At 41.8% G+C, this 10,447-nt stretch overlaps 1 protein-coding gene across 1 annotated transcript; it reads left to right on the top strand.

Annotated features, from left to right (window-relative positions):
• Positions 1-312: 312 nt before the first annotated feature.
• Positions 313-5,593, top strand: VMA21 (vacuolar ATPase assembly factor VMA21). Its single transcript, XM_041485286.1, has 3 exons — positions 313-413; positions 1,991-2,100; positions 3,573-5,593. Exons 1-3 carry the CDS (start codon positions 313-315, stop codon positions 3,713-3,715), a joined length of 354 nt encoding a protein of 117 aa, XP_041341220.1. The 3' UTR covers positions 3,716-5,593.
• The last annotated feature ends 4,854 nt before the right edge of the window (positions 5,594-10,447 follow it).

Here is a 10,447-nt window from a genome sequence, read left to right as displayed (position 1 = left end):
TCCATCCTTCTTGTTCTTTCATCCCTGTGTTCCTCCATCCCTCAGTCTCTCTGTTTCTCTTTCCCTCCATCCCTCAGTCTCTCCATCTCTCCTTCCCTCCATCTGTCTTGTCTCTTCTTCCCTCCATCCCTCAGTCCCTCTGTCCCTCCATCCCTCAGTCTCTCCGTCCCTAAGTCTCTCCGACCCGCAGTCCCTCCATGCCGGTCCCTCAGCCGGCGGGCTGCATTACTCACCGCTGCATTACTCACCGCCGACCGCTAGGCCGCGCCAGCCCCATGGTTGCTATGGCGACGGCGGCGCCGCTCCCCGCGCATGCGCGGCCGTTGCGGCTGCTTCCGGCGGGCCGAGGCGGCGGCGATGGAGCGCTTCGGGCCGGGCCCCGTGAGCGCCGTGCCGGTGGCCGAGTTCAGGCCGTGAGTCCCGGGGCGGGCGGGAGAAGGGCCCGGGGACGGTGGGGCGCGGGGAAGGCTGCGCGCTGGGCCGCGGGCAGCGCGCCCGGCACCATGAGCCCGCGGTGGGGCTGCATCCCGGAGCAGCGGCGGAGCAGCGGGAGGGAGCGGCGGCTCGGGCCGGAGAGCCGGAGCGGGTGGAGGAGGAGGCCCCCGGTTTGCCCCGGTCACGCTGCGGAGCCCTGGGCCGCCCCGAATCCCGAGCCCGGAGGCTGCCGGCCGTCGGGGAAAGGTGGCGAGCTAGGCTGAGCTTATACACGAATGTTTGTTTTTGCCGCGTAGGGAAGCGATGAGAGTATGTCAGTGTAAGAAAAGTATTTGTCAGCAGTGGAGTTTTTAACTTTGGTAATAAGCTGGAGGTCATCTTACTCTTCTGTGGGTAAGTGTTGATAGAATGGTTTCTAATTTCCCTAGGGAAGTTCTGGATGCAGTTTTGTCCTCCACCCTGACAGTCCTTCAGGCAAACGCTGATAAAGGAAAAGAATTCGGATGTTTCTCTTTTTTTACACTGCCTCAATGTATTGCAGTACATGAGCAGCCAGCAGTGCTGTTGGCTGCAGTGTAGAAGCTGTGCATAGCTGCACATAACTGTCAGAGGATGAGATATTTTTTCCCCCATTTCCACTTTTTTTTCAAAAAAACCCACATATATTTGTGTTTCAACGCCCTAAGGACTCATGTCTTTGAACGAGGCAGTCTTTGAAAGCCAGAAGGGCATTGCCTGGCTTACATGTTTACTTCATCATAAAATAGTCAGCCAGGCAGAGTGGGTGAGAACTGGTGGAAGCACACAGCACCAGGCTGTATGTGGTGTTTTGTAAACACGGCACCTGTTCTAGCAGGACAATTCAAGGAGACCCTACCAAGTACATAAAATTCCATAAGCCCTCTCTTGTCAAAGGTCTTTAGGTTTAGTTCTGTGAAGGCAAAGTTTTGGTGTAGTGGGTCTGGGTTGTGACTATTACTACACTTATTCTACCTTTCTTAGTTAAAAACTGAGAAATTATTTTTAAATAGAGGAAGAAGACCTAATAAAAGGGAACTTGGAGTAGTAAGCTGTTAAATTCATTCGGTGTACTTCCCTTTCTATCCCAGCCTGTATGATTTGTCATTTTCCTGGACTTCTAGTTACTTAAAAAAAAAAAAAGGAACTTGGCAAGTTTTAATGCAGGATACTGTCATATGACATGTGTATGTGTACCTAATATTAGATACTTAATAATTATACAGTAATACATTGATAAACATATTAAAATAACCCTCTATGTTATAATGATCGCAAAGCAGTAACAGGGAAAAGTCTAAAGATTATTTTTAATTTTGTTTGTGGGTTTAGACTGGCAGAATCATTACATTGTTTTGAATACTCTCATTTTTATTGCAGCCAACAAATGCATACTTCAGGTCTTTATTGCTTCCAAACAATACACGTATTCAGTTCTTGAGAAGTAATCAGCTTCTGTTTGGAACAAGTTCTTGTCCTGTTTCAGGCATATATATTGTGACTTTCTTTTGTGTGTAACTTCTCTTATTTATTTCAGAAATGAGGGTTCATTAACATCAACTTTAAGAACGCTTCTGTTCTTCACAGCTCTAATGATTACATTACCCGTTGGGCTATATTTTTCATCAAAGGCTTATGTATTTGAAGGTAATTTTGTTTCTGCCAATTAGCATTATTATTATTACAAAAATAGAGGAGAAGCACAATCCTCTAATAGCATCTTTGTTCTTTTTGTTTTGAATATTTGTTTCCATATATAGACAAAAGGTCCTGTAATGTCTAATTAGAACAGAAAATTATATAGAAGGTCAATGTATCTTTGCCTGCATTGTGGTCTGCAATCCAAAATTTGCTGTTTATTATACAATGGTTTATATTGCATAGAGGTGCATTGTTCCCCTTACCTAAAGGGTTTTTAACACTACCCTGCAGAAGACTTTTGTCAGAATCAACAGAGATATGTTTCCTGCAGGTATTGCAAACTAATCATGTGTTCGAGACAGAATAATGTTGTTTCTGAGGTTTATATTTTGCTTTTTGAAACATATGTCCATTTAAACAAGTTATATGCTATTTCAAATATTGCATGTGATTGCTTCTGGAACTTTCTTTTAATAATAAAAAAAAAAAAGTATTATGGCTGTTTGTTTGAACAAGCAGCCATGTTGTAGTCCTGATTCTGCAAGGCTTTAATACTTACCTCCTGCACTTCTAGGAAGTTATCTCCTTCAGAAGTGGGGAGGAGGAAGGGAGAAAGCAGCTACTTTATGAGCAGTTTATGAGTGTGTAACAGCTATTCTGAGATGATTCTCCTTTGGAGTGTACTGCTGTATGTGGTACATGAAGGCTCAAAGGTTGTTAAGTAACTTTCAAGATCCTTTATAGCTTTTTTTAAAATTTGAGGTGTAGCAAGCTGAGCTTTAACTTTGCTGTCAGTTAATGACAAGATCTGTTGGCACTGAAAGGATTGTCTTTGCAGGGTGATGGTTTTGGAGTGCTGTAATGTGTAGGTTTTGTTTGCTTTTGGGGAGACTTGGTTAGTTTTTTTTAATTAATTAAGGGAAAAGATATTTCAGAGTTTGGTATTTTGATATTTGAAAGCTTATTTTATTGAGATGCATTCATGTATCTTAACTGGTGGGGCATTTTTGTTTTACAGTCTAAATACAGAAGGTCATAGTCTTCTAAATTTAATTGTTCTTCTACTGTTTTCTCCTGATTTAGTGACAAATTATTACAGAATTCTCCCCCTTCTTCCTCCCACCTCTGTCCCCCATTTTATTGCCCCACAAAGAGAGTTGCATTTAGGAAAAAAGGATGTTGAGGTTTGTTTGGTACTGAAGGTACTATCAGAAAAATTGAATGTTGTAGAAGTCTAAGCTGTTGACATCAAATCAAGGTTATTTTGTCTTAAATATTGAATACTGTAGTGTTGCTTTGCTCAGGAAATGGTTTCAAGGCCATTAGCTATCACAATGAATTCTCACCTGTGCATCATTTTGAGCTCAGTCTTTTGATACAGGAGTAAATGTAACTTTGGTCTTTAGGGAGAATTGTGACTTGCCATGTCAGAGCTCCTAGCTCATAACTAATATTGTTTACTTTCTTTGTTTCCTCAGGTTCCTTGGGAATGTCTGACAGAGACAGCTATTTCTATGCTGCCATAGTTGCTGTAGTCACTGTCCACGTGGTCCTTGCTCTCTTTGTTTATGTAGCCTGGAACGAGGGCTCGCGGCAGTGGCGCGAAGGCAAACAGGACTAAAGTGAAAATTGTCCGTGTCTGATGTCCACAGACTGTAACTCACATTTTTTGTGAGCTGAAGGAAAGGCATTCTTCCAAATGTGTAATACACATGCACAAAGAGGAGGCTGGTGCCTCAGTTGTGGTAAAAATAAGACTTGTGTTCATCTTGACTGTGTGCTGGTGTTTTCTGTAATGGTGATGGAAGTTGTTCTTTAGCCAGCTTGTGCTATGTTGAGCTGAGGAGGCCTTAACTTGCAATTCAAGTGGAATAATTATATACTTTTGAAAAGTCCTGTAGCTACTTTTGCCATGCCTAGTATTTTTCTGGCTTGCTCTGAAAATAATATTGGCATGAAGCAAGCATTACATTTTCAAGGAATTAAATTGCTGTTTAAAAAAGCTACATTACTTACTACACAGCTACAGTGTAAAAGATGGAATTTCACTTTGCTGTGAATAGTTTCCTGATTTATGTGTGTTGTGGTTTAACTCCAGCCAGCAATTGAGTACCATGCAGCTGCTCAGTCACTCACTGTGACCCCTTAGAGGGATGAGTAGGGAAATCAGGAAAGCAAAGTGAGAAAACTCATGGGTCAAGATAAAGATAGTTTAATAGGTAAAACAAAAGCTGCACATGTAAATGTGCTGGTTTTCAGTACAGCTTCAAACCACAGCCCCATGGTAGCTATTACAAAGAAAACTACCTCTATCCCAGCCCAAACCAAGACAGTGGGATAGGCTTAATTAATCTATTTCTGTGTTTAGAAGAAAATTCAAAACCAGAATTGTTTAGAAACTCAGGTGATGTCTCTCTAATGTGAAGTACAATTTTTTTTCAAATATATTTTTTATTGCAGTGTAAAATTCAATCTTTAATTTCCTTTTGGGAGGACTGGTATTATGCATTGTTCATCTTGCTCCTCTTCTACAGTTTATCCTAGTGATGCAAAGGAAAGGGCATAGCATATTTGTTGTATGTCTTTAGACAGGTATGTATCTCCTTGATATTTGCTAAAGTATGCACTTGGATTTCCCATGGTAAAGCAGTGTCAGTAACAGTCATAAGCTGCTGTAATGGCTGGTAGGGGAAGGAGCAAGAGAAAACAAGCTGTAGTTGTCTGCAAATGGTGTTCTTTTTGAAGCACTGGACAGAAAAGTGACCAGATGGAAAATTGACTTCTCTTCATAACTACTTACTTTGTACACTGTGAAATGATACAATATGTTGATTGTTTTCTTTTTTTCCTTGGTTGTGCACAGAACTTCAAACCTTAGTGAGATTTTTGTGCTGTAAGATAACATGAATTTCATTCCACTATTGTGCTGTTGTTAGCAAGCTTTTTAATCTCTGGCTAAAACATTTTTCCTGAAGTTCTAGCAAAGCAAACTTTCTTAACCCTGATGATGGCTGTTAAGCTGTTGTGCTTGAGGTCATTCTGTTAATTTGAATTTTCCAGTTTATTGTGTTAGTTTAGCCTTTCTTGGAAGTTTTTTGCTTAATTCAGAGCTTGGCATGGTTTTGGTGCTGCATGTGTCTGTGGTAAAACTTACATATAAATGAGTCCAAAATTGGTTATCTGTGCCCAGTGGCTTGAGAATTATGTCCCCAAGCCTCATTCCTGTCTTGTCCACCCCAGTCCTAGGTGTGCACAAGCACATGCACCATGGCACACTAATGCAAGTCAGTTTTTACACTTTGTTTCTGCCGTGTTACCTTTTCTCATCCAGAGCCCCCTTGTCAGCTTGCTGCTGGCAAACTGGAGAATCTTCTCAGAGTACTTAAAGTGCAAAGTTAGTTTGTACATGGGCGTATTGGCTTCCTGCTCTCCAGTGTGTGAAGTGTACGTTGTGGAACGAATACTGCCTTTTAATAAAGACCTACCCTGCAATACAAGATCCAGTAAACAATATGTGCTGAACGCTTTTTGAATAATGTCTTCAATATTCCACACATAGAGTACAGCTTAAAGCAAATACATAGTGCTGCTCAATAGCTTGGCTTTTTATTTTTAATTTTTTTATTCACAGTGGAGAATAAATGAAGAGTTACACTTACGAAATAAAGATGTTTATTTGGTACTAGAAGACAGTGGCAGAAAAAATGAGTGTTACAGAAGTCTAAGATGTTGACTTCAAGGGGAACACACCTGTTATGCTACGTCCTGTGCTGTGTCTATTTTATGTTTCATGTAGCAGAATCCCTAGACAAAGTTAATTTCCTAGGGATAACAGGAAAATAATTCCTTATTATAACTGTTTAGTTAAAAAAATCTGACAAGTTTGGCCTCTGCTGTATGTGCAGGCACTATAATGTCTCAGCAGTTGGGGGTAATGAGCTGAGCATTAATCCATCCATTGGAATATCTTTGAAGGTAATACTTTGATCCATCACAACATTCCTGGTGAGAAAAGAGGCACTGCCTGAGTCTGCACAGCCAGAGCCAGGTGCTGGTTTGATGCTGCCTGTGCTTCTGAGTGGGAACATCCCTCGGGAAAGGGTGCAATGAAAACAGCCCGTGAAGTGTTGTCCCCTTGCAGCCCAGGGAGGTCCAGGGGGAGAATTCTCTCCCCTCCCTCCTTGCCAGCAGAGGGGAGCCTCATTGGAGCAGTCTGCTCCTGAAGCACTGCACCCTGTGGAAGGAACCCACACTAGAGCAGTTCATGAGGGACTCTCCTGAGCAGGAAGGAGGGCAGGAACAGTGTGTGAAGGACTGACCACAACACCCATTCCTTGTCCCCCTGTGCCACTGTGAGGGAGGTAGAGAACAGGAGTAAAGTTGAACCTGGAAAGAAGAGAGTGCTGGGATGTGAAGTAAATTGTTTTATTTCCTCTCACCCTACTCTGATTTGATGGGTAATAATTTCCTCAAACTGGGTTTTTCACATTATTGTAATTAATAAATTACTTCCCTGTGCTTTTCTCAACCCAGGAGCCTTTTGTTACATTTTCTTTCCCCATCCAGCTAGAAAGGGGAGTGTTAGCTCAATTTTGATGGGCATTTGGTGCCCAGCCAAGGTCAAGCCTACCACATTTAAACTGATAAAAGTTGTGGAGATTTTGTGATTTTCTATAGAATGGTGATGTAAACTTGTTAACAGTGTGGTATTCTAAAATGGTATTGTACACTTGTTGATTTTACTACTAGGAATGGATTTGAGACAACTCTTAAAAAGACAACTAGGAAAACTGTCTGCATAAGTCCTTCAGTACTTCACAGTTGCCTCTCACTTAATGGTCTATCATGTGCTTGCATAGACTGACAATTAGTTTAGCTAAAGCAAGCAATTGTATCTCACAGTGAGCAAATACCTTGAGACAGATTTTAGCAGAATTTTTCCAGAACATTTTCCAAGAGTGAATAGATAGTGAGTTGGGAAGTGGGAAATGAGTGACTTTTCATTAGTTTTTGTCTTCTGTACTTAATATGTTTTTTCAAATGCCTGCAGGACACTGTGGTGGTAGGTACCCAGCCTGTGACTGTGCAGGTGAGTGAGCAGCTTTGGTTTGTGCTTAGGGATGCCTGACTAAACTCATTATTAACTGCCAGCACTGAGTAACTGTCCAGAGCAAATGGTGATGATGGTGATCATGCTGCTAACAGGAATTATCACTGATGAAGGCAGATGAACTTGAAACAGTCTTTATAGTATATTTGAAACAAAATAAAACACTTGCATTGTAAGAAAGGTCCTAGTAATAATACTCAACATTAAAAAAACAGGACAAAACCCCAAGAAAACAGCCAAACACAAAAACAACCATACACTCCAGAAGGCCCAAGCTCCTGTGCTATTTTCACCCTCAGGCAGAGGGCAGGCTGTGCTACCTGATGACTGATGGGCCAGAGGAAGGTGTGGTCCTCACTGAGAAATTATGTTCTCACCTAGTGCCTTGGTGAACAATAAAATGTTTGATGTTACTGCATGTTTGGTGGGTTTTAGCCTGCTGTGACTACTGTAATTCCACAAAACATGCTTAGGCTTCTGACAGCCCTTGCAGCTGGACAGGGTGTACTGAGAGCATCAGGCAGGGGTGTGGTTGTACTAGTTCAGGTGAGTAAGAGATGAGAAAGCAAAGGGCCCTTAAATAACCAACTGAGCCATACATTGTGATATTCCAAAATACCATATTTTGGGTATGACAGATGTAGGTAGGGTGCAGCCCATGGGGCAAGAGAAGAAGGGTCCTGTGAACAAAGGAGTGACTTGGGAAGGTGGGGTGAGGGCTGGAATGAGCTAGCATGGCTTGATATGTGATGGCAGAGGCACCATATGTTTTGTTTGGAAGTGTTTATTCCACTGTTCTTCAAGGGATTATGCAGAACCATTGGTCTGAAATATTGAATGTAAATAATACAAAATGGTAAGCTAATTCCATTTTAAAATTCCAACTAAAGTTGTTCATAGGTTGACAGCTTTGCTGTGTGAGATCTGGGACATATTTATTTACTTTGTCTTGTACAAACCAGCATTGTTACTGGCTCTGAGTCATCTCATAGGGCATGGTCAAGCCCTTGGAGTGTAAATATTTCTTTAAAAATACCAAAGAGCAACTGCCACTCTAATGTTTCATTAGCTCAAATCAACTGTCAGTTTAAGAGTAATACAGAAGCTGCTTGTTTGAAGGTGACAGAGAGCAGAGCTTCTTGTGTCCCTGTAAAAGGAGGCCCTCAGGTGCATGAGTGGGCCTTGCAAGAAGAAATTGCTGTGTGATTCAGGGCCCCCACAGTCATTCTGTTATCACTGATACACCAGTGTCTGAATTTCTGAGCTGTTGGCATAGAGCTTGATTCTCTTTGTTAGGAGAAACACAGTGTTGTGTAACAATGCTGAGCTGTAGTTGGAAAAGAGGAAATGGTGGTAAGCTCTTGGGACTTGAGCTCTGTTTGAACCTAAGGCAGTAGGAAAAGGGATGGAGAAAATGCATGTGGATCCTGTAGAAAGCAGCTTCTTTAAGTGCTGGTCTCCCAGTTCTGAAACTATGAGACAATTGAGGTCCTGTTTCAAAAGGCAGGGATACAGACTGGGAAGTTTTGTGGGGAAGGATGCCCAGAGTGAAGAGATAGGAAAGTTGAGTAGTTAATTTGGTGACTGGCTGGCTGAATGCCTGGGATGGAGATTTTTTTTAGTGCAGGTTTGCTGTGATGCTTCACAACCCTTCTGTCCTACCAGCTTTGGATGGCTCTTGCTGAGATGATTCCCCTGTCAGCCCACTGTTTGGAGGGGTGATCAGGTGCTTACCTGCAGCTGTGCTCTTAACACACTACAGACTGCTCACAGGCCTGCAAAAAAAGCTGTTGCTGCTTTTAGTTGCCACATGAGACACTGCTTTAATAGTTCAAGTGGAAATGGCCCAGGGCATAGGCACAGGGGGTATGTTATTAATTAAAACTGTTTCTAATTGAAGAAGGATTTATGAGTGAGAGTAATAGCAGTCAGAGATTAAGAACAAACACTTCTGTGGGTGTGGGCCCATGCTGCAGGCACCGTGGAGGAGATGTTTAATACCTTTGCAGTTCTTCATCCTCAAGATGCAGTTTTTCTTACCGTGCTTAAGTCATTAATGTGGCTCTGTTAATGTTAGAGATCAGTGGAAGTTTGGCTTCACAGCTGGAATGCTGCTCATTTCAGGGAATGAGTCTTTGGTGTGTAGGTGGTTTTGTGTCTGACTGAGAAGACAGAAGAACCCACTTTGCTCTCAAACCATGTCACACTTTGAGCCCGTTCCTAGAATAATTCCTACAGAAGTAGCAAGTGTTGGATGATTCTTAATGTGAAGCATTATGATAGAGCATAGAGTTTCCTTTACAAACTTATGTCTGCAATGCAATGCTTTTTTCTTCAGAGTCAAGTATGCCCTCACCAAAAAATTCAAACCACAGGGTATTTTGATGATCTGGGTGTTGGAACTATTTTGATGGCTGTTTGTGTTAGGTGCAGCTACTTGTTCAAATGGGGAGTGGCCGTAGCTCATCATCTGCAGGTTTTGCCCAGTATCCATGAGACTTGGGTAGACACCAAATCCTGTGTTTAATAGAGATTCCTCTGCTGGCCTTAATGCTTAGGGGTTTCAACCCAGCTCCCAGTTTTACTTAGTGAAAGGTGGGCCTTGGGTTTTATATTTGAATTATAATGGCCTCTTTCTATATGATAATAACTGACTGATCATTAAGCCAGTTCCTTTATTCCTATCTAGCATTTATTTTTAACCTGGTACAGTTCTGCAAACAGCAGCAAGTCACTCACTCCTTTTAGTACTTCTCCCTCTTTACCTTTCCTTAGTAAGTGCTTTCCACAGAAGCAAATATTGCCTGTAGTGAGATATCTCTTATGATCCCTAGTTAAGATAAGGTTGAACTTTGTAGGGCAAGATGAAGCTTTCATAACGCTTGGTAGGTATTCTGCTTTCCTACCTGTGTATTTTCAGAATTGTTTGTTCTATCAGCTCTGATACTTAAGGCATGAAAACAGTGATTTCAAAGAAAAAATTTTCCAGTTTTATAGACAATTCATATATCAGTTATCTATTTGTCATGGGCCTTTGGGAGGAGTAATTAACAACACCAAAATAGCAGCATGTTTCTGCATTGTCAGATACTTACTAGGTTCAGAACAGTGGTCAAACAGTGGTTTGAACTCTGTGGTCAAATGTAGTTTTATTTTCACATATTACACGACTCAAGAACATGTAAGTACACTGAGTAGCATTGGCAGTGGGATCCAAGGTGCTTTCACTTCTCCAGCCCTAAA

Source organism: Pyrgilauda ruficollis, unplaced genomic scaffold (assembly GCF_017590135.1).
Source record: "Pyrgilauda ruficollis isolate IOZ18807 unplaced genomic scaffold, ASM1759013v1 scaffold7, whole genome shotgun sequence".
NCBI classification, from domain to species: domain Eukaryota; kingdom Metazoa; phylum Chordata; class Aves; order Passeriformes; family Passeridae; genus Pyrgilauda; species Pyrgilauda ruficollis.
Note: the sequence above shows the minus strand (reverse complement) of the source record. Positions and strands in the feature narration are given on the sequence as shown.